Source organism: Triturus cristatus, chromosome 9, assembly GCF_964204655.1.
Source record: "Triturus cristatus chromosome 9, aTriCri1.1, whole genome shotgun sequence".
Lineage (NCBI taxonomy): Eukaryota > Metazoa > Chordata > Amphibia > Caudata > Salamandridae > Triturus > Triturus cristatus.
This window is the reverse complement of record NC_140592.1, coordinates 838,350,252-838,374,476: the sequence shown is the minus strand read 5'-3', so window position 1 is coordinate 838,374,476 and position 24,225 is coordinate 838,350,252. Positions and strand designations below refer to the sequence as shown.

The 24,225-nt window shown below is 52.7% G+C and overlaps 1 protein-coding gene across 1 annotated transcript in view; it reads left to right on the top strand.

Moving 5' to 3' along the window:
* The window catches only part of TDRD9 (tudor domain containing 9), a 2,714,501-nt gene that overhangs the window by 2,258,671 nt on the left and 431,605 nt on the right, over window positions 1-24,225 (top strand). The window contains exon 31 of the mRNA XM_085626273.1: window positions 18,212-18,321. Coding sequence (XP_085482399.1) covers window positions 18,212-18,321 — 110 coding nt within the window. The remainder of the gene's footprint in view (window positions 1-18,211; window positions 18,322-24,225) is intronic.

The window sequence follows — 24,225 nt, the reverse complement described above, 5'->3', positions numbered from 1 at the left end:
GATATCATTCCGGCAGCCAGGCGTCCCTCCACAAAGTCGGTATACGCCTGCCGGTGGAACAAATTTGTGGCATGGTGCACAGCAAAGGCTGTGGATCCCCTTTCCGCCCCTCTTTCTGAGGTTCTCCTCTTCCTTCTTTCTCTGGCCCGGCAGGGCTCTGCCCTGGGCACCCTGAAAGGTTATCTTGCTGCCATCTCCGCCTTCTTGCGGCTTCCTGATCAGCCTTCTCTTTTCAAGTCCCCTGTGGTTACACGCTTTCTCAAAGGCATTACACACACGTTCCCTCCTGTCCCTTTTGTAATGCCTCAGTGGGACTTGAATCTGGTTTTGACATTCCTGATGTGCGCTCCCTTCGAGTCTCTTCACAATTGCCCTCTTCGTCTTCTAACTCTAAAGACTGCTTTTCTGGTAGCCATCACCTCGGCTAGACGGGTGAGTGAGCTCCAGGCTTTATCTTCAAAGCCTCCTTTTCTATCTGTTCATCCGGACAAGGTTGTCCTTCGGCCTCGTCCCTCCTTTCTTCCTAAAGTGGTGACTCCATTTCACCTTGGGCAGTCTGTCACCTTGCCCACCTTCTTTCCGCCTCCGCATCCTTCCAAAGAGGAAGAGAGGCTCCACCGTCTGGACCCAAAACGTGCGCTCTCCTTTTATCTGGACCGCACCAAACAGTTCCGGGTGGACGACCAGCTTTTTGTTGGGTACGTGGGCGCTAAGAAGGGGAAAGCTGTGCACAAACGAACCATCTCTCGGTGGGTCGTTTTGTGTATAAAAATCTGCTATTCCTTGGCTAAAAAGGACCCTCCTGTTGGGCTGCGCGCCCATTCTACTCGGGCCACGGCGGCTACTACTGCCTTGGGACGGGGAGTCCCTTTGCAGGACATCTGTCAGGCGGCGACGTGGGCTTCGCTACACACGTTTGCCAGGCATTATTGCCTTGACAGCCAAGTCCGGAGGGATGGCTTCTTTGGCCGTTCTGTCCTCCAGGACTTTCTGGTGTGATCTTGGTTCGCAGACCCACCACCGGGGATGGTATTGCTTGGGTATCTATTCTAAGGTGAGGAATCTAACTAACGTGTTTCTTTCAGATGAACAAGTTACTAACCTTCGGTAACGATGTATCTGTAAGAAACATTAGTTAGTTAGATTCCTCACCGACCCACCCATCCTCCCCGTTCTGCGAACTGACATCTAGGGTTAAGGTTGTCCTTTCAGGCCCCTAGATTTTATTTTTGGCACCAGTGTCGGTCTTTGCATGGCTCTGCGTTCCTGGCGCGGAAGGCTATGTACAAGAACTGACGTCAGCGCGCGAGGGCGGCGTCTAAGTACTCCGACGACGTCATCCCGGCGCACGACGCCGACGACGGACGCGGAGCCGCAGACGACGCCTAGCGACGCGCAAGGGGTATTGCTGACGAAAAATCTTCCGGATCCAGTCTGACGCCTGGGGATATTCTAAGGTGAGGAATCTAACTAACTAATGTTTCTTACAGATACATCGTTACCGAAGGTTAGTAACTTGTTCTCCAAGCACTACTGCCTGGACACTTGAGTGCATAGGAATGGGCATTTTTCCCAATTGGTCCTGCAGGACTTTTGGTGTGAAATTGTTTTACAGACCTTCCTCCGGGGCAGTATTACTTGGGTATGTATTTTAAAGTAAGGAGTCTTTTGTTAGAAGTCTCTATCGTATGAGCAAGTTACTTACCTTTGGTAACGCCTTATCTGGTAGAGACTCTATCCAGTTGCAAATTCCTTACCGACCCACCCATCCTCCCTGCTCTGAGAACGGATTTCTAGGGACAGGGCTTTCCCCTTTCAGGGCCCTAGTTTTCCACACCAGTGGTCAGTGTTCTTGGCTCCGCCCTCCTGGTGTGGAAAGTCACAAAAAGAGCCCGGGGTGGTCTCCATATAGGTACCACGCATGTCACTTCGGGCGCAGACGATGCCACACGGAGCCGAACGATACCACCTACTGGCGTGCAGGTGTACTGCTCATTAAAAAATTTCCATATCCAGTCTGATGTCTGGGGAGAATTCTAAGTTAAGGAATCTGCAGCTAGTTAGTCTCTACCATATAAGGCTTTGCTAAAGGTAAGTAACTTTTTCTTTGTGCCTCATGTAACTGTTGTGTACTCCCACTGTTGATGAGCATCGATGCAGTTATGCTATACAGACTAGGACTTTGACTGGTTAGTCCAAAGCTTGCCAAAAAACGCCCATACCAGGACTTTAACTGTAAACCTCTGTCTTCATGACTGCCGTTAACAAAGACAGTTAAACTATTCAAGATTCAGCCCAAACTTTCTGACTTCCTTGCATGCCAGGCATTGCCTTGTGTATCAGTCTACACTTGAAGTGGCAACCGCAGATATTGTAATGTGTTGTGTTTATTTATTCACCCGGGGGAGAGCTTCTTTAAGTTAACTTACTGGGAGTATATATAGTTTTACTGAGCTATTGAGGCATCTGAAAGAGACACGTTAGTGATAGATTCCTTACCTTAGAATTACCCCCAGGCGTCAGACTGGATCCGGAAAGTTTTCGTCAGCAGTACCCCTTTCACGTCGGAAGGTGGCGTCGTGCGGCTCCCCGTCCATCGTAGGCGTCATGATCGCCGGGATGACGTCGCGACAGCTACTTAGACGCCGCCCTCGTGCGCTGACGTTCAGTTCTTTCTTTTTCCGCTCCAGCAAGCACTGATACGGAGAGAGCGGTACCTCCAGTCAATTTTTGACTACGTTTTTTGGGACTTTTGTCTTTGATTCCTGGTGTATCGGGATGCCCGGTTTCAAGTCTTGCGAGGCTTGTCCCCGCACGATGTCGGGGACGGACCCGCACCGCGAGTGTCTCTACTGCCTGGGACGCGACCACGACCCCGCGTCGTGCCCCGAATGCCGGGCCATGGCTCCGAAAACTTTGTGGGAGTGGTCCCGAAAGTGGCCTGAGAGTCTTGCCATTCAAGGTCCCGTGGGAGGTCGAGGGACTGGTCGAGGAGCCGTCACCATCGTTCAACGAAGTCTTCGCACTCAGGGTCAGATAAGGCGAAGCACAAGAAGTCGAAGAAGCGACGTCGCTCTTCGCCTTCCCTAGCCTGTTGCGCTACATGGCTCAGGGTGCGGGTGGTGCCACCCTGCGGCTCCGGCCCAGCTGCAGGAATTCTTGTCAGCCATGGCCCACCTCTTTGGCCTGTCTGGCCCCGCCGGTGCACCTTTGAGCCCCACGGGTCTGGCTGTGGGTCCCAACCCTTCTTCTTCGTCGACGGCTACGGCACCAACATAGTAGACGGCTACGGCCTCGGCACCGCGAGACCCCTATGGATCCATGCATGGATCTCAGCCGATGTTGGTTGGGCTCGTACGACCTCCACCGGCATCAACATCTACGGCACCGCCGCCGGCGTTGCCCGGCTCCCCGTCCATTGTCGTCCCCGGCTTCCACCCCGACATGGTGGCGGTGCCGGACCGGTGTCAGTCGACGCCAATGGGAAATTTCTATCCCTTTCTCCATTCTCCTCCTCCTTTTCTGCCTGCCCAGCAGGTTACGGAGGACAGGGTGGACTGGGTGGGGCCTGAAGACCCTCTCACAGCCCATTGCGAGTTAGACCTGGACTGGGAAGAGGATTTGGAGGACGCAGGTGGACTGGATTTTTCTCCAGAACCTGGTGCATGGTCTCCTTCTACCGTGGCTATGGAGGAGGGTGGTACTTATTCAGTGGTGTTGTGTAGGGCAGCTGAGGCTCTCCACCTCGAACTCCTTACAGTGGCCGTCAGGACTAACCTCCTAACAGAAGTACTTCAGCCGGCGGCATCCTCTGCGGAGCCGTTGCTGCCCTTAAATGACGCACTTTCGGACGTTCTTTTGGGAACCTTGTCCAGGCCCAACAAGGGGCTCCTGTGGATAGGAACATGGCTCAACGCCATCGCTTGGCCCCGGTGACCCCATTTTCCTCTCCCAACACCCTACCCCTGAAAGCTTGGTTGTCCAAGCCTCTGCATCCTCGAGTGCATTCCCTTCCGCACCTCCGGAAAGGGAATCCAAGAAACTGCTGCAGTTTGGGAAGAAGATTTTCTCTTACGCCAGTTCAGAGTTGTGGTCTGTGAACACCCCATGCCTCTTGGGTCGTTATTCCCACTCTGTGTGGGATACGGTGGTGCAAATGCTGCCTCAGTGTTCAGAGGAGGCCCGGACGCTGTTTTCCCAAGCTATTGCTGAGGGGAGAGACGCAGCCAAGTTCAAGATTCATTGTGGCCTTGACACTGCCGACTCGCTGGGCAGAGCAATTTCCACAACTGTGTTATTACGCCGTCACGCCTGGCTGAGGACAACTGGCTTTTCTGGGGATGTCCAGAATACTCTGATGGACATGCCTTTTGATGGCACTCCCCTTTTTGGCGACAAGGCAGACAGTGCGTTGGAGTGTTCTAAGGACTTGCGGGCTGCGGCCAAGTCCTTGGGCCTTTCGGTCACACGCACTCCTTCGGCTTCTGCTTTTCTCTCCTTTCGTGGCCAAGGAAGGGGCGCCCAAGAACTTTTGTTTCAAAGCCACAGACCTGCACAGCAACAGTCTTAGCGCGGACGTGAGACCCGCCGAGGTGGATCACAGGGCCAGCGGGCGGGTCAGTCCACTACCTCCCCTGCCACCACTGCCTCCAAACCTTCCTAGTCCGGTGTTTCAGGCCCACCAAACGCCAGTGAGTGGCAGGATTCGCCATCACCTTCCCTACTGGCGCACCGTCACTTCGGACAGCTGGGTTTTACAGATTGTCCGAAAGGGCTACTCCCTCTCCTTCGAGTCTACCCCTCCTGCCATGCCACCTCAGTATCACCGCATGTCGGGAGATCACTAGGCACTTCTCCAGCAGGAAGTTGCGGTCCTCTTGGCCAAGGGGGTATTAAGCACCTTCCGACGCCAGAAGTAGGTCGTGGTTGTTACTCCCACTACTTCTTGGTTCCAAAGAAGGACAACGGCCTGCGTCCTATCTTAGAGCTTCGGAACGTCCATCGCTTCCTCTGGAAGGAGAAGTTCAAGATGCTCACACTTGCTCAGGTCTTGTCTGCCCTAGACCCGCAGGACGCTTATTTTCATATCCCCGTCATGTCTTTCCACCGGCTTTACCTGCGGTTCACAGTAGGCCACGAGCACTTTCAGTTAACCGTGCTCCCTTTTGGCCCCTCGGGTGTTCACGAAAGTGATGGCAGTGGTCGCAGCTCATCTGCGCAGATCAGAGGTTTCAGTCTTCCCCTATCTCGACGACTGGTTGTTGAAGGCGATTTCGCCCCAGGCAGTCGTCTCTCACCTCCAGACGACGGCCGACCTCGTGCACTTGCTGGGGTTCTCCATCAATGTGACTAAGTCACACCTGATTCCCTCTCAGAAGCACCTCTTTATCGGAGCGGTTAGGGACACGGCGCATGTTAGAGTCGGGGATCTCTGGTTGGCGCAAGGTTGCCCTTGTGTCAAGCAGGAACCCTCTCCTCCACGTCAGGGCGCAGGATAACCCCTTTTGAATGACCCTTGCTCACCCTCTAGGTGCGTGGCGTGAGCAGCCAAGGCGATTCCTCAGGCGTTGTTGGTTAAGCACTTACAATCATACACACAGTAAATACATCAATCCCCCCAGAAACGGACACCAGACTTGGATATGTAGAAAAATACGCTTCTTTATGTAAAAATAGGTATATATATCTCAGTAGACTTATCACAAGACCAATAACGTTTTCGCTATGCCACCAGGTTGTAAAGCAGGCAAATGTTCTTTGTTCTTAGCTTCAAATGGAGACTTTGTAGTCTCTTGCAAGTGTTACTTGTGGTTCCAGTACTCACAGCGATCGGCTCCTGCGAACGGGGAAATAAGGCGTTGCGGGCCCCGAGCCCGATACTGGAACTTCTTTCGTGATGTGGAGAGTCGGCACAGGTCGGTGCGACTCTCAGCTTCGGAAGTGTTCTTGGGTCCTCAATCAGCAGGTGTGGGCAAGTAGGCAGGCGCGGCCAGCGACCCTTTAGCACGGCGGTGCAGGAGGGTCTCCACAGCGGGGGCGGCGCGGCCTGAGATGTCCGGGGATAGCGAAGCGGGGTCGCAGGGCACAGTCAGTGCAGCTGGATGACCCGGCGTAGATCACAGTCGTCGGACGGCTTCCGGCGGGAGGGGTGATAGCGCGGTCAGCGCGCTCCAGTAGCAGGCGGTGACAGGGATGCAGGCGGCCTGGCCCGGGAACAGAGAGCGGCTCGGGACGGAGCGGGGCTCTCACGGGTTTGAGGCAGGCGAGCTTCTGGGTGTCACGGCCCTAGGAGGGGCGATGAGGGGCGCAGTCTCTTTTCCAGCGGGATGCCCACACGGCTCGAATTGGAGGATGAGCAAGAAGCACAGAGAACCCACTGTTCCTGGGGTTCAGTTCAGGGGGCAAGCTCAGATCAAGCCCTTGGAGAATGTTCAAGCACAAAGTAGCAAAGTCTTTTCAGTAAGTCTCTTCCTCTCCTTTCTCAGCAAGGCAAGCAGCAGGCCAGCTCCTCCAGCGTCTTCTTCTCCTTCTAGTCGGGCAGAGGTTCTTTGTGGTAAAACAGGATTCTGATTTCTTAGGAGCCAGGCTCCTACTTTTATACCATGATTCTTTTGTTCTTTAGCGCCAGGGGGCCTAGGCCTGGCTCAGTCCAGTTCTGGAGCACTTTGTTATGGTGACTCTGCTCTTTCCTTTCAGCAGCAGGGCAGAGACATCAGCCGCCCCACAGGGGGTGGCGCCGGCTTTGTGGTGGCAGAGCACAGGTCTATTCAAGAGTCAAGGTGTACTCCTCCCACCCATCCAGGTGTAATCTCTCTACCCACCACCTGGCAGCCAACCTGTCTCTGGGGATTCCCCAACCCTGCTCCTTACTGTTGCTGGGCAGAACACACACACATACAGCAGAGGCGGACTGAGATGGTCAGGTCGGTAAATACTAACTTTCTAAAAGTAGTATTTACAAACCCAGGATACTAAAATAAACTTGACTACAAGAAGTATTTTATTATTCTGAGTTCAGGCATACTAAACTTGACACTTCTACCATGCTCTCTGAGTCCACTGAGGTCACAGCGTTGGCGTGATCCCGGCAGCCCATTCTGGCCTATGGAGAGCAGGTAGCCTTCAATAGTGAAAAACGACAAGGGCTGTAATTCACTACTAAGACATGCCACAAACATCAGGGCATGTCCTACCTTATGCCTACAATGCACCCTGCCCTTGGGCCTACCAGAGGGGTGGCTAATATGTAGGTAAGGGAAGGTTTAGGGACTGGCAAGTGGGGGCACTTGCGCAGTCAGCGCGACGGTCCTGGACCGCGCACAGGGTCGGCGGTGGCAGGCCCTAGACACACTTTACAAGGCCGCTTCCGTGGGTGGCGCAACCAGCGCTGCAAGCCCACCAGCAGCATTGGCATTCACAAGCCCTGGCACCCTCGGTGCACTTTACTGGGAACTGACAGTGAATCCAATAAACCAATCATGGACATCACTTACAGGTACATTTTACTTTGGGAGCACTTGCACTGCGGCACGGATTAGCCGTGGCGCAGTGCCCTGAGCGGACAACACCAGCAAAACAGTCGAGGCACACCATCAAAAAGTGGAAGGGAAACTCACGCCAAGGTGCCAGGTCTAACACGTGTCCCCTCCAGCTGAAATGTGGGGAGAACTACCCTTGCCCAGGGGGTTCCTCGTCACTAAGGCGGAAATACCTGGACAGACCGTCAGCGTTGGCGTGATCTGTACCAGGACGGTGTTCCACCGTAAAGTTCATACCCTGTAGGGAGATGGACCACCTCAACAGCTTCGGGTTCTCACCCCTCATTTGCATCAACCATCTGAGGGGCCTGTGGTCCGTCTGAACCCGGAAGTGAGACCCAAACAAGTAGGGTCTTAGCTTCTTCAGCGCCCAGACCACAGCAAATGCTTCTCGCTCAATTGCACTCCACCTACTTTCCCGTGGAAGTAACCTCCTACTGATGAAGGCTACGGGTTGGTCCCAGCCCTCCTCAGTCATCTGTGAGAGAACAGCCCCTACACCATGCTCTGAAGCGTCTGTCTGGACTAGGAATTCCTTGGAGAAGTCAGGGGCCAAGAGCACGGGCGCCGTGCACATGGCAGTCTTCAGGGTGTCGAAAGCTTTCTGACAGGTGTCAGTCCAAATCACGTTCCTGGGCTGCTTCTTCGAAGTCAGCTCTGTCAAGGGGGCAACGATCGTTCCATAGCCCTTGACAAACCTCCTGTAGTACCCAGTGAGCCCCAGGAAGGCCCTCACTGCGGTCTGCGTCTTGGGGGGTTCCCAAGCCAGGATGGTTTCAATTTTGGGTTGCAAGGGTGCCACCTTGCCGCTCCCCACTTGGTGTCCCAAGTACACCACGGAACCCTGCCCGATCTGGCACTTGCTTGCCTTGATCGTGAGGCCTGCTCGGCGCAGCGCCATCAACACTTCCCAGAGGTGGCGCAGGTGTTCAGGCCAGGTGGCACTGAACACTGCGATGTCATCCAGGTAGGCGGCACTGAACGCATCCAGCCCAACCAGTACCTGGTTGACCAACCTCTGAAAGGTGGCAGGGGCATTCTTCATCCCAAATGGCATGACTCGGAACTGGAAGTGCCCATCTGGTGTAGAGAATGCTGACCTCTCTTTGGCCCCATCGGTCAAGGCGATCTGCCAGTACCCAGACGTTAAATCAAACGTGCTGAGGAACCGGGCAGCCCCCAGCCGATCAATGAGCTCATCAGCTCTGGGGATGGGGTGCGCGTCAGTCTTCGTTACTGAATTGAGTCCTCTGTAGTCCACACAGAACCGGAGTTCAGGTGTGGCTCCCGGCGCAGCAGCTTTGGGGACCAAGACCACGGGGCTGGACCAAGGACTGCTGGAGGACTCAACCACCCCTAGCGCAAGCATTTTGGAGACCTCCTCCTTAATGCAAGCTCTGACCCTGTCAGTTACCCTGTAAGCCTTGTGCTTCACAGGTAAGCTGTCTCCTGTGTCCACATCATGGACGCACCAATCTGTGACACCAGGAACCAGGGAGAATCGGTCGGAAAATTGTCCCAGCAAGTGGCGGCAGTCTTCCTGTTGTTCGGGCGTCAGGGTGGGTGAGAGGTTAACTCCATCCACTGACCCATCTTTCTCAGAGGCCACTAAGAGGTCAGGAAGAGGCTCGGTCTCCTCTTCCATTCCATCATCAGTGGCCAGCAGCATGCCCACTTCGGTCCTCTCTAAGTGGGGCTTAAGGCGGTTAACATGTAGGACCCTCAAAGGGTTCCTGGGAGTCTGCATGTCCACCAAGTAGGTGATAGGACTTTTGCGCTCCACAACCTCAAATGGACCTGTCCACTTATCCTGAAGTGCACAAGGCTCCACCGGGGCCAAGACCCACACCTTCTGTCCAGGTTGAAGCTCTACCAGAGTGGCATTCCGGTCGTACCACCGCTTCATCTCCTCCTGGCTGGCTTCCAGATTTGCCTCAGCAAGTTGCCTGAAACGCCGAGTCTGGTTTCGGAAGGCCAGCATGTAACTATATACATTCTGGGGAGGTTTCCTGGGAGATTGCTCCCAGCCTTCCTTCACCAAACTCAGAGGTCCTCTTACCGGGTGACCATACAGAAGCTCAAAGGGGCTGAACCCTAGAGACTTCTGTGGCACCTCTCGGTAAGCGAAGAGCAGGCATGGCAAGAGGACGTCCCACTTACGCCTCATTGGACCGTCCAGGCCCATGATCATGCCTTTGAGGGTTCGGTTGAATCTCTCAACCAACCCATTTCCTTGGGGATGGTAAGGAGTGGTGAACTTGTACGTTACCCCACACTCCTTCCACAGGGATTTCATATACGTGGATATGAAATTGGTCCCCCTGTCGCTCACCACCTCTAGAGGGAATCCCACTCGGGAGAAAATTCCCATCAGTGCCCGTCCCACCACGGGGGCCGTCACTGTCCTCAGAGGGATGGCTTCAGGGTACCGGGTGGCATGGTCCACCAAGACCAGGATGAACCTGTTGCCCAGGGCTGTCTTGGGGTCCAGAGGCCCCACAATATCAATACCCACTCGTTGGAATGGCGTACCGACCACAGGGAAAGGTTGCAGAGGAGCCTTATGCTTCCCTCCGCTCTTACCACTTGCCTGGCAAGTCTGACAGGTTCTGCAGTAGGAATCTGAATTCTTGTGCATTTGGGGCCAGTAAAAGTGGGTGACAAGCCTGTCATAGGTCTTGTCCATCCCCAAATGTCCTGCTAAAGGCACATCATGAGCCAGCCCCAGTAGGAAGGTTCTGAACTTCTGGGGTACCACCAGCACACGGGCTGACCCAGGTTCAGCAGCCTTAGGCTCGGAATACAGGAGGTCACTCTCCCAGTACACGTAATGTGTTTTGGCCTGAACACCATTGGCCTGGTCTGCAGCCTGTTGCCGCATACCCACGAGAGAAGGGCATTCTTTCTGCTCCCTGCAGAATTCCTCCCTGGAGGGACCTCCTTCTTGCTGCCAATGGGTCAGCTCAGGCAGATCTCCCAGTTCGGCAATCTGTTCCCCGGTAGGCTCCAGAGTATCCCCCTCAGGGTCTACTTCCTCCTGGGCCGTGGGAACTTCGGGGGCCGGTTTCCCGCGCCTCCTGCGCCTTCTCCCTAAGGCCGGTTCCTGGACCTCTCCCTCAGGCTCCAGGACCCTCTCAACACCCCTACTGGCTGCCATGGACCGGGTGGTCACGCACGCCCAGTCGGGTAGACCCACCATCCTCAGATGCGTGGTCTTCTCCACCTTTTCCCAAGGGGAACTCTCCAGGTCGTTCCCTAGCAGACAGTCTACAGGCATGTCGGTTCTCACAGCGACTTGTAGAGTACCAGAGACCTCCCCCCACTCAAAGGGAACTTGAGCCATTGGACAACGACTCTCTATGTTGTCAGCATTGACAACCCTACAGTAGGCATTGGGTACAATCTGCTCTTGAGACACCAGGTGTTGCCTCACCGAGGTCACGCTGGCTCCTGTATCTCTAAGAGCCTCAACCTTCTTTCCATTGATGGTCACTACTTGCCCATATTTCTTAGTGTTAGAGGGCAAGTAAGTTTCGGGGACCATCTCACTGTCTCCTAGCGAGACTAGGGTCATCTGCCCGGGACCCCCACCCTCCTGGACTGATACCTCCTCCCCAAAGGTAACACTAGCTACTTGCCGGGGTGGAGCACCAGTGGGTGCGGTCTTACCAAACAGGCGACACTTAGGATCAGAGGCAATGTGACCCGGGTCACCACACTTATAACAATTGAAGGGCCCCTTTGGAACAGGTCTACCTGTCGGGGCCCCGTTCTGCTGCGGGGGTGGGGGAGGCTGAGAACCCTTCTGCGGGTTCCCTTGGGGATTACTTTGGGGGCCTTTTTGGAACCCTTTCTGTTTACCCCTGTCCCCCCCACACTTCTGCTGGGGACCCTGCCCACCTTTGGCGGAGTCTCCCACTTGACCCTTGTGGACCCTGGTGCTGAGCCAGCGGTCCGCCTCCTCAGCAAGCTTCCTCGGGTTGGACAGCTTGCTATCAATCAGGTGCTGGCGTAGCTCAGGAAAACATTGACTGGACAAGTGCTCCCAGGCAATTAAATCAAGCAGCCCTTGATAATCATTCACTTTGCTACCCTTCACCCAACCATCCAGTGCTCTGCAGAAAAAGGTCACATATTCCACATACGTACTCTCAGGGATCTTCTTAGTCTCCCTGAACCTCTGTCTATATAGCTCAGGAGTTAACCCATACCTGGTCATTAAAGCTTCCTTCATATGGGGGTATGAGGTCTGGACTTCTAAGGGCAAATCTAACAGTGTGTCCCGCCCTTCAGCAAGGAACCTTCCCCACAACCCCGCTCCCCAGTCTTTCTCAGGGACCCGGTGTGAGGACATGGCCACCTCGTAGGCTCTAAACCACTGCCCTATGTCATCCTTTCTAAAATACTCCTTCACTACATCTTTGGGGATATACACCTTGGACTCTACCTGCACCGGTGGAGTGCTGCCACCAGAAGGAGCGGTGTCCAAACTTTTCGCCTTCAGCTCCAACTCCTTCAATCTTATATCATGATCCATTTGGCGTTGTTGTGCCTCCAGGGCCAACTTCTGTTTCTCCATTTCCATTTGTCCTGCCAACTTTGCCATCTCCATTGCATGCGCCCTGTCTGCTGCCCTGTCTGCCAGCTCCTCTGGCGACCGGACTCTGCTGGGCTCCTCAAGGTTGTCGGGTGGAACGATGTCCCCCGCATTCCGTGGGTCTCGTGACTCCTTCCAGGCTCTCAACGCCTTGGTGTACTGGTTCTTCCTCTTGAATCCAGCATGGGGAACTCGGAATTTTACACTGTAGCCTTTCAATTGCTCCATCGTGTAGCCTTCCAGTCTCTCCCAATCCACCTCATCTATTCCAGAAATCACAGAGAGCGCTCTTCCAGCAGAGAGTGAGCCAGGCATGGTTGCAGTAATGGCAGATGTCTCAACAAAGTTCAAAAATGAAAACCTGTGGCTGCGTTACTTGGTCTGCTCTCACTATCTGGTGATTAATAATTCACTGTATGCAAATTACAAATGCAAATCCGAAATCCCAGCCGCTGCCAACAATGTTAGAGTCGGGGATCTCTGGTTGGCGCAAGGTTGCCCTTGTGTCAAGCAGGAACCCTCTCCTCCACGTCAGGGCGCAGGATAACCCCTTTTGAATGACCCTTGCTCACCCTCTAGGTGCGTGGCGTGAGCAGCCAAGGCGATTCCTCAGGCGTTGTTGGTTAAGCACTTACAATCATACACACAGTAAATACATCAATCCCCCCAGAAACGGACACCAGACTTGGATATGTAGAAAAATACGCTTCTTTATGTAAAAATAGGTATATATATCTCAGTAGACTTATCACAAGACCAATAACGTTTTCGCTATGCCACCAGGTTGTAAAGCAGGCAAATGTTCTTTGTTCTTAGCTTCAAATGGAGACTTTGTAGTCTCTTGCAAGTGTTACTTGTGGTTCCAGTACTCACAGCGATCGGCTCCTGCGAACGGGGAAATAAGGCGTTGCGGGCCCCGAGCCCGATACTGGAACTTCTTTCGTGATGTGGAGAGTCGGCACAGGTCGGTGCGACTCTCAGCTTCGGAAGTGTTCTTGGGTCCTCAATCAGCAGGTGTGGGCAAGTAGGCAGGCGCGGCCAGCGACCCTTTAGCACGGCGGTGCAGGAGGGTCTCCACAGCGGGGGCGGCGCGGCCTGAGATGTCCGGGGATAGCGAAGCGGGGTCGCAGGGCACAGTCAGTGCAGCTGGATGACCCGGCGTAGATCACAGTCGTCGGACGGCTTCCGGCGGGAGGGGTGATAGCGCGGTCAGCGCGCTCCAGTAGCAGGCGGTGACAGGGATGCAGGCGGCCTGGCCCGGGAACAGAGAGCGGCTCGGGACGGAGCGGGGCTCTCACGGGTTTGAGGCAGGCGAGCTTCTGGGTGTCACGGCCCTAGGAGGGGCGATGAGGGGCGCAGTCTCTTTTCCAGCGGGATGCCCACACGGCTCGAATTGGAGGATGAGCAAGAAGCACAGAGAACCCACTGTTCCTGGGGTTCAGTTCAGGGGGCAAGCTCAGATCAAGCCCTTGGAGAATGTTCAAGCACAAAGTAGCAAAGTCTTTTCAGTAAGTCTCTTCCTCTCCTTTCTCAGCAAGGCAAGCAGCAGGCCAGCTCCTCCAGCGTCTTCTTCTCCTTCTAGTCGGGCAGAGGTTCTTTGTGGTAAAACAGGATTCTGATTTCTTAGGAGCCAGGCTCCTACTTTTATACCATGATTCTTTTGTTCTTTAGCGCCAGGGGGCCTAGGCCTGGCTCAGTCCAGTTCTGGAGCACTTTGTTATGGTGACTCTGCTCTTTCCTTTCAGCAGCAGGGCAGAGACATCAGCCGCCCCACAGGGGGTGGCGCCGGCTTTGTGGTGGCAGAGCACAGGTCTATTCAAGAGTCAAGGTGTACTCCTCCCACCCATCCAGGTGTAATCTCTCTACCCACCACCTGGCAGCCAACCTGTCTCTGGGGATTCCCCAACCCTGCTCCTTACTGTTGCTGGGCAGAACACACACACATACAGCAGAGGCGGACTGAGATGGTCAGGTCGGTAAATACTAACTTTCTAAAAGTAGTATTTACAAACCCAGGATACTAAAATAAACTTGACTACAAGAAGTATTTTATTATTCTGAGTTCAGGCATACTAAACTTGACACTTCTACCATGCTCTCTGAGTCCACTGAGGTCACAGCGTTGGCGTGATCCCGGCAGCCCATTCTGGCCTATGGAGAGCAGGTAGCCTTCAATAGTGAAAAACGACAAGGGCTGTAATTCACTACTAAGACATGCCACAAACATCAGGGCATGTCCTACCTTATGCCTACAATGCACCCTGCCCTTGGGCCTACCAGAGGGGTGGCTAATATGTAGGTAAGGGAAGGTTTAGGGACTGGCAAGTGGGGGCACTTGCGCAGTCAGCGCGACGGTCCTGGACCGCGCACAGGGTCGGCGGTGGCAGGCCCTAGACACACTTTACAAGGCCGCTTCCGTGGGTGGCGCAACCAGCGCTGCAAGCCCACCAGCAGCATTGGCATTCACAAGCCCTGGCACCCTCGGTGCACTTTACTGGGAACTGACAGTGAATCCAATAAACCAATCATGGACATCACTTACAGGTACATTTTACTTTGGGAGCACTTGCACTGCGGCACGGATTAGCCGTGGCGCAGTGCCCTGAGCGGACAACACCAGCAAAACAGTCGAGGCACACCATCAAAAAGTGGAAGGGAAACTCACGCCAAGGTGCCAGGTCTAACAGCGCAGTTTCGGGTTTATCCTCCAGAACAGCGAGTCCTGGACATTCGGACTATGCTTCCGATCTTTCGGCCCTTTTCCTGTGTTTCGTTCAGAATGATCTTGAGGCTGCTGGCCCTCATGGCCTCTGCATCCTGCTGACCAATCATACCAGATGGCATATGCAGGCTCTGCAGTGGGACCTGAAGTTCCAGTGGGTGCAGCATCAAGGGGACCTGTCCGATACGTCCAGATCTCTGAGGGCACTGCACAGCAGTTGCAGTGGTGGATCACGATCCAGCATTGGGTCAGCGGCAGATCACTCTCCCTTCCCCAACCGGAGCACACAGTGGTGACAGATGCGTCCCTCCTGGGATGGGGTGGCCACATGGGAGAAGCGGAGATCAGAGGCCTCTGGTCTCTGGCGGAGTCCAGGCTCCATATCAACCTCTGGAGCTCCGGGCGATCCTACTTGCACTGAAGGCATTCCTTCCCTCTGTCAAGGGGAGAGTAGTGCAGGTGTTCACAGACAACACCACTGCCATGTGGTACTGCAACAAGCAAGGCGGGGTGGGGTCATGGACCCTATGTCAGGAGGCTCTGCGTCTCTGGACATGGCTGGAACTTCAAGACATTTCCTTGGTGGTTCAACACTTGGCAGGTTCTTTGAACGCCAGGGCGAACAAACTCAGCCGCAGGTGCATGATGGATCACAAATGGCGTCTTCACTCGGAGGTGGCGCAAGGTCTCTTTCAACAGTGGGGAGAGCCTTGGTTAGATCTATTCGCCACCAAAGAGAACGCGCAATGTCAGCAGTTCTGCGCATTGTAATTTCCAAGACGGCACTCGCTCAGCGACGCTTTTCGTCACGAGTGGAGTTGCGGTATATTGTACGCCTTTCAATCTATACCACTTCTACCCAGAGTGCTGAAGTAGATCAGGCGTGTCCGGGCTTGGCTCGAAGAGTTTGGTATCCCGAGCTACTCAGTATGAGCGTGGATCCCCCGATCTGACTGCCTCTTCGGGAGGCTCTTTTATCGCAGCAGCAGGGGACGGTCCTCCACCCGAACCTGTCCAGCCTCCACCTCCATGTGTGGAGATTGAGCGGCGACAGTTGATTCCATTTGACTTGCTCCTGAAGTCTGTGATATCATTCTGGCAGCCAGGCGCCTCTCCACTAAATCGGTATACGCCTGCAGGTGGAACACATTTGTGGCATGGTGCACAGCAAAGGCTGTGGATCCCCTTTCTGCCCCTCTTTCAGAAGTCCTTTTGTTCCTTCTTTCTTTGGCCCGGCAGGGCTCTGCTCTGGGCACTATTAAGGGCTATCTTTCTGCAATTTCGGCCTTTCTCAGGGATCAGCCCTCTCTTTTCAAGTCCCCTGTTGTGAATAGATTTCTCAAAGGTATTACTCACCTTTTCCCTCCTATTCCTTTTGTGATGCCACAGTGGGACTTGAACCTGGTTCTAACTTATTTGAGCTGCGCTCCTTTTGAGCCGATTCACAATTGTCCTCTTCGTTTACTAACTTTGAAGACTGCTTTCCTGGTTGCCATCACCTCCGCTAGGCGTGTGAGTGAGCTCCAGGCTCTATCCTGTAATCTTCCTTTTCTGTCAGTTCATCCAGACAAGGTTGTGCTCCGCACTCGTCCTTCCTTCTTGCCGAAGGTTGTTACTCCCTTCCACGTAGGGCAAACTATCACCTTGCCTACTTTCTTTCCCCCTCCGCACCCTTCCAGAGAGGAAGAGAGGCTCCACCGTCTGGACCCAAAACGTGCACTCTCATTTTACCTGAATCGCACACAATCGTTCCGGGTGGATGACCAGCTCTTTGTTGGCTACGTAGGCGCCAAGAAAGGCCGGGCTGTACACAAGAGGACTATCTCCCGCTGGGTCGTCTTGTGTATGAAAGCCTGTTATTCTCTGGCTGAAAAGGAACCTCCGGTGGGGTTGCGCTCCCATTCTACCAGGCCGACAGCAGCTACTACTGCATTGGGACGTGGTGTCCCCTTGCGAAACATCTGTCGGGCAGCCACAAGGGCCTCGCTGCAAACTTTTACTAAGCATTATTGCCTTGACAGCCAAGTCCGGAGAGACGGCTTCTTTGGCCGTTCTGTTCTCCGGGACTTTCTGGTGTGATCTTGGTTCGCAGACCCACCACCGGGGTTGGTATTGCTGGGATATCTATTCTAAGGTAAGGAATCTATCACTAACGTGTCTCTTTCAGATGCACAAGTTACTTACCTTTGGTAACGATATATCTGTGAGAGAAATTAGTTAGGGATAGATTCCTTACCGCCCCACCCATCCTCCCCGTTCTGCAAACTCATTTCTAGGGTTAAGGTCATCCCTTTCAGGGCCCTAGTTTCAATGCACCTGTGGTCAGTATCTTACATGGCTCTGCGTTCCTGGCGTGGAAAGTTGTGTACAGAACTGAAATCAGCGTGCGAGGGCGTCATCTAAATAGCTGCTGCGACGTTATCCCGGCGATCATGATGCATACGACAGACGTGGAGCCGCACGACGCCACCTTCCGACGCGCAGGGGTACTGCTGACGAAAACTTTCCGGATCCATTCTGACGCCTGGGGGTAATTCTAAGATAAGGAATCATTCACTAACTAATATCTCTTACAGATATATCGTTACCGAAGGTATGTAACTTGTGCATTAATGCACAATTCATCAAAGGTACAGCATCTGTCTGTTATAAGTGTATTATTTAATTCTAATTTTAGCTTTGTTCTATCACACACCAGACTTCAAAAGTACGCCTTGAAACATTTTTTTTCTTTTTTTTCCTCTTCTGAGACTCTAAGCCTACAAAGGCGGTGCTTGCAATTCACTGAACTCACAGTAGTTCTTGTTTCTCAGCTTTCAGGAACAGCAGTTACCAGTTTGTCCCTGAGTTTGCACGGCCCCCAAGTAACTGATTTGATACAAACACAATTTCAAAAGGTGGGAAATTAAGGAGTTGAAATGAGCAAAGCTGCTATCAGTAAAATCTGTTGTGTTCTTTGTAAATTGTATCCTTATCTGTTATCAACCTCAAACATAAACGTTTGTCATAGACAGTGAATTTTACCCTGTTCTCTGATTTAGTGTGCACTGGTGCGATAAAGTCTATTATAGATAAAAGGGAAATGCCTTGCCATTTTTTTGGTGAGGCTTCTGGCATCACATATGAGTTGCTTGTAGTTTCTAGTTCTGCCACAAGCTGTCAGAAGTTTTCATTGATTGTTGGATAAGTACGTTACGTTTGAAGAGTGCTATTTTTGCACAATGAAGCAAAACTATTTTCTGTTTTACTCATGAAAAGGCAGAGCATTTGTACTAAAATGCAAGTAAATTTAGACACAGACCCTCATAGTAGAGTTTATGTCTCTGATGTCAATTTACTGTATGTTTTTTCTAGATGTGTGTGGATAGAAAAAGAGAGCATAAACTCAGTTCTTGTTAACGATGCTCCTGAACACAATTTCCAGAGAATGCTGGTTTCTGCATCCTTGTCAGTAAATGCATCAGGTAAGATACACACAATTTTGTTCTTATTATTTTCAGAAGTGTATCCTACTTTTAAATAAAGTATATTTTCATTTGTTTCTGATAGAGATTTCTAACTGCAGAGTCCTCATCTTTTGAATTGTTGCCTAGGCGTTGGACTGGATCTGAAAAACCTTTTGCAGTACCCCTGTGCATCATCCGGTGGTGCAGGCTGCTCCTCATTGATGTAGTTCCAGACATGACGTTTGCGAGCCTATATAGTCACCACCATGCACACATAAAATAGTTCCTCCTGTTCTGCACCAACAGGCTGCTGGGACTTACAGCCTTCAGTGTCTTGCTGGTCAAGCAAGCCAGATGGCATATGCGGACTCTGCAGTGAGATCTTAAGTCAAAGTGGGCACAAAACCAGGGGATCTTTCTAATTTGGTACATATTGTTTGGAGGAGACTTCAAAAGATCTGCAGTGTTGGCTGCGTTACTGAGATTGGGTCATCAACAGATCCCTTTTTTTTTTTACCCCCACCCAGAGCTCACAGTGGTGACCAATGCATCGCTTCTGTGTGTGGGAGAGATTGAGATGAGAGGCATTACATCTCTGGCGCAGGTCCTTCTCCATATTAACATTCTGGAGCTTTGTGCAATCAACTTGGTGTTGAAAGCCTTCCTTCCAGCCGCTAAAGGGAAGCTGGTGCAGGTGCTCATGGACTACACCGACACCATGTGGTACTCTAACAAAAGAGGGGTGGGGTTGTAGAGGGCTAAACGGCCAAGGAATTTTTCTGGTGATGCCCCACCTGGCAGAAACACTAAGCTGTTGATGCCTTGATGGCCATAAAGGTCACTTCCATCTAGGGGAGGGGCATAGTCTTTTCCGAAAATGAGGAGAACCCATGATCAATCTTTTTGGCACTGCTGAGAATGTGCAAAGTCTGCACTTTTGCATGTTAGCGCTTACAAGGTGGCTATCTCAGAGACTCGTTCTTTGTTGAGTGGAAATTGGAACTCCGTCATTCTGCAGATACCTCTTCTGCCCTGAGTTCTGAAGAAGATCAAGACAAACCTTGCCCAAGTCATCTTAGTGATGGGTTGGGCATAAAGAGTATGGTACGTCGAACTCCTAGACAACAGCATGGTTGCCGGACCAGCCCTCATTGTTCAAATTACCAGTTGAGATGCGTTTCCTCAAGAGATTACACTATGTTCCCCCTTCTCCATTTGTTATGCTCTAATGGGATTTCAATTTTGCCCCCACATTCCTCGTATGTACACCCTTTGAGTTGCTAAACAGCTGTACTCCCAGGCTGCTTACCATCTAGACAGTCTTCCTTGTCACTGTAACATCGGCGAGATGGATGAGCCATGTAGAGACCCTGTCTGTCAACGTACCCTATGCCAGTTTCTACCCAGACTAGCTGATTATGTGGACTCATGCCTCAGGTTGCGACTCCCTCTCTGTCAGGCAAAACATCACTCTTTCGGCGGTCTTTGTTCTGCCTCACCTTTCCAAGGAGGAGAGACTCCACCGTCTGGATCAGAGAAAGGCTTTCAGCTTCTACTTTGATTGTACCAGAGAACACCGGGTGGATTATAATCGCATTCGCTGGGCAGAGATATGCAGGGCTGTGCAGAAGAGGACCAATATTTTGCTGCATTGAGATCTTCTGCACATCGTCCGAAAAACAGCCCCCTGAAGGCTTGTAGGCTCAATCTGAAAGAGACACGTTTGTGATAGATTCCTTACCTTAGAATATCCCCAGGCATCAGACTGGATCCGGAAAGTTTTTCGTCAGCAGTACCCCTGCGCAATGGAAGGTGGCGTTGTGCAGCTCCGCTGTCATTGTAGGCGCCGAGATGACATCACGGAGACTACTTAGGCGCCACCCATGCGCGCTCACGTCAGTTCTTTCTTTTTCCGCGCCAGCAAACGCAGATACGGTTAGAGCACGTACACAAGTCCCTTTTTGACTAAACGTTTGAGACTTTTTGTCTTCCACTTTTGAGTCTTTGACTCCTGATGCCTGGATTTAAATCCTGCGGGGCCTGTCGCCGTACGATGTTGGTGGCCGACCCCCATGGCGTCTGTCTCTATCTAGAGCGCGACCATAACTCCCGGTCATGTTTTGGCTATCTGGCCATGGCTCCGAAGGCCTTGCGGGAGCGGTCCCGCAAGCTGCTGGAGTCCCCACAGTCGACCCCGTGCCGTTCAAGGTCCGGGGGTCGTTCGAGGGACCGCGCGCGGAGCCATCAACATCACTCCTCGGGGTCAAAGTCTTCACACTCAGAATCGGGTAGGAGACGTCATAAGAAGAAGTCGAAGAAGCGTTTCCACTCTCCGATGTCCCCCTGTCGGTCTCTGGACACGGACCAGGGGGTCGGGGGTCCCATCCCCGCGGCTCCTTCGGAGCCTGTGAGTCCCGCAGCCTACCCACCTTAACCGTGTCCGTCGGCGAATCCTGGCCAGGTGCAAGATTTTCTTGATGCCATGGACTGCCTTTTCAGGCCTCGTGCTCCCGCTGGCGTGCCTTCGGGCCCCGCTGTCCCAGCTGAGGGCCCTCCCTTGCCTCCGGCTCCGCTGCCAGCGGCTCCGGCCCCGCGCCGCAAGGTCCTCTGCCGTCAGCTCCGGCCACGGCGTCGCCCTCGGCTCTGCTACCGGCGCCGTAGTGGGTTCCGTTTGTTCCACCACCGCCTTTGCCCAGGTTCCCGGAAAATTTTGTTCCTGGTTGTGACTCTAATTGGGAAACGGCACCGGTCCACTATTTATATTCCCCTGTCCCTCCCCCACCGCTGCAGCCTGTTACACGGGCAGTGGAGGAAGGGGACGACTGGGAGGGGTCTGAGGACCCCCTTACCTGACATTGCGGGTCGGAACAGGAAAGGACAGATGTAGGAGAGTAGGGTATGCTTTCTATGTTCACCCCCACTTTTTGCTTTTGCTTTACTGGTTTTCGACTTAGATGTGGCTGTGGGCCTGCTAATCAGACCCACAGCCCTGCTGTTCTCTCTCTAAATTAATACTATGTACTTTAGGTGCATAACCCACTTGGATAGGATCACCTTATTGGCCCCTGTACAGTGTACCCTAGGTACCCAGGGCATAGGTGTACCCTAGGCCTACCAGGGGCTGCAGCATGTATTATGCCACCCCTGGCCTGGCCTTCCCTTTTGACACAACTGGCTTTAACTCAGCTGGGGCAAGGTCGTGTAATCACCCCTTGCTTAGGTGTAGTATTCCTATACCTAACTTGCATATAGACACATGTGTACCTATCAGTCACTCCTATGGCAGGCCTTGACAATCCTGGAGGCAGAGTGCTTGGTAACATGTGAGATGGTGCTCTAGCATGAGCTGAGCCTGTCTGCAGCTTTCGGAACCTTGTCCTTATAGCTGCTCTATGATATAGCCTACCATATACTCTTAACCCCTTCCATGCCCATGACGGAACGGTTCCGTCATGAGCATCGGTTGCTCTGTGCTCATGACGGAACCGTTCCGTCATGGCCCCGCCCGCGCTCGAACCCTTCAGGACCGCGGGGGAATTCCCGCCGCGCTGAAGGGGTTAAAGTGCCTTATAATCTTAGACGGTTATGGTAACTATGGTTTGGCTTTATCGAAACATGTCGTGTAAGGTGTCTAACACTGTGGAATAATACCCCCATGCCATTTCTGGACATGAGAATATTATTCCCCCCTTCTAGAGGGAAAGACATGTTAAAATCATACTTCAACTGTTAGCCTCTGACCAAAGCCTCAGCATCACAAAATGGATGCTGCTGCCACGACACAAGTCTGACCTCCTGCAGCTGGGAGTGATCCCAGCCAGGGAGGCCTGGACAATAGGTTTCCTGCTTGGGGAGGTGCTAGCACCTCCCCAGACAGCCTTTAGTGTATTGGGGCAGGGTGGGCTGAAAGGAATGAGACATGCCTGGGGCACACAAGGTGTTCCTTGCATAGTCCAGTTCAAACCGGCGCTGGGGCACTCCAGCCCCAGCTCTGGCGCGAAACTGGACAAAGGGAAGTGGGTGTAACCACCCCCTCCCAGGTCCCACCCATAAGGCGTGACCTAGCAGGTATCCCAGCCCCCCAGATTAGTATAAGAGTGGGAGTTGGGCCTCAAGACTTTAGATTATCCTGAACCTGCAAAACTGAACAGAAACTCTGGACCTTCGACATTCGACGAAAGAAGAAGACTGAAGAATCTCCCTTGTAGCCAAGGAGTGGCTACCCTGTGCAAACAGGCACCATCAAGAGACTACCCTTTGCTTTGCCCACGTTCTACGAGGAACCGACTGCAGAGCCTGACCAGAGCCTTGACTTCCAGACTTCTCCGACCCTGATCCACATCTACAGCAGAGCTGAGATCCGTGGAGGCGACGAGCGACGTGGGACCGGCTACCTGGAAAAAGTGGCTAGTAACTTAAAGCGCAGCTTCTGAGGTACCCTCGAAGTTGTGCACCGGGGATTGAGAAGCCCCAACCCCTAGCACCATCTGCACCGAAGATCAGCCCCCCACACTCCACGAGTCCTGCGTGGGGCCCTTCTGCATTTTCCTGCTTGCCGCGTCTGTCCGGTTGCTTGCCCGCTGGCTAGTGGCCTTTGTGACGACGCACCCTGAAATCTTCTGCACTGGTTTGGCTCCTCCAGACTGGCTCCCGCTTCTCTGCAAAGAAGAAGCACCCCAGACCTGCCTGGTCTGCATCAGAAGCAAGTCCTTCGTTCTTCGTGGGTTCCGCTTGCCAAGGCTTGGTGAGTCCTTGTCCAACTTCGACGCCGCCGACAGCAAGAGCCTTCGTGGGACAGCTCGCCTCCTGGTCCTGGTCGTCCTCGACGCTTCCTGGTCCTCCTGGCTGCAGCGTCAAGCTTCACCTTCACCTGCAATCTTCACGACATCGCCTGGTTCCTTCCTGGTTCCACGTGGTCACTGGCTAGTGACCTTGACTCTGTCCCTTCTGCTTGCAGGTTTCCTCTCTTCTTGATCCCAGCCTTGGGATCCACCGGACACTCTTCACTGACTGCCTGTCAGCATCTTTCTTCAGGCATCCATAGGAGTCGACGACGAAAACGACGCATCTTCACCCCTATGCACCCGCAGCCTGTGGGCTAGGTAACTTGGGTACTCCGGTGCTCATCAGGATAGTGACTATCCTAGTGTCTAGTTTTCAAGTCTCAACTTCCTAGCTACTCCGGAAGTGTCCTAAATCTACCGTTTTCTAAACTGTACTATTGCTATTGACTTTTACGCATTACGCGTGAGTGTTTCCACTCTGCACACGAATCCCGTGGGCCTCCCACTTCCTAACTAACGCTAGTGTAGTGTAGCCCCAGCGATTCCCTAGGCCTAGGCCTATTCTATTTCCGTGACAGTGGTTCTTATACCACTTACTTAGTATATGGTTTGCGTGGCCCCTAGGGCCTAACTGTATTACTTACCTGTGTGACTTAATGTATGCTTAAATAAGACTGTGTTGTACTTACCTCTAATCTCATAAAGAGTGCTGAGGGTTTGACTAGAATAAATACACTTTATTTTATATATATTTATATATATATCTGTTGTGGTGTCCTTTCATTTGGTATTCAAGGGATTATATATGGTATCACAGCTGGCTTCACATGCCATTCAGAGTTTAGCCTAAGACTGCTCTTGTCCATGCTACCACTAGGATAGCTGGTCTATAAGGTTGACTTTACAACCAATTACCATAAGGGTATTTGGACTGATATAAGGTGTACACTAGAACTAGTGACATCATACATCAGGCCAACTTCTCACATTGGTGAGCAGCGGTTGGGATCTGAGCTGTTGTAATACCATTGTAATCTTGAGATACTAAATTGAAAGATCACAAAGATATTGTCTAGGTACATATAACATAGATTATAATACTTAAGTCCTACTGGACTTTGTAGTTGTAGGTTGAAGG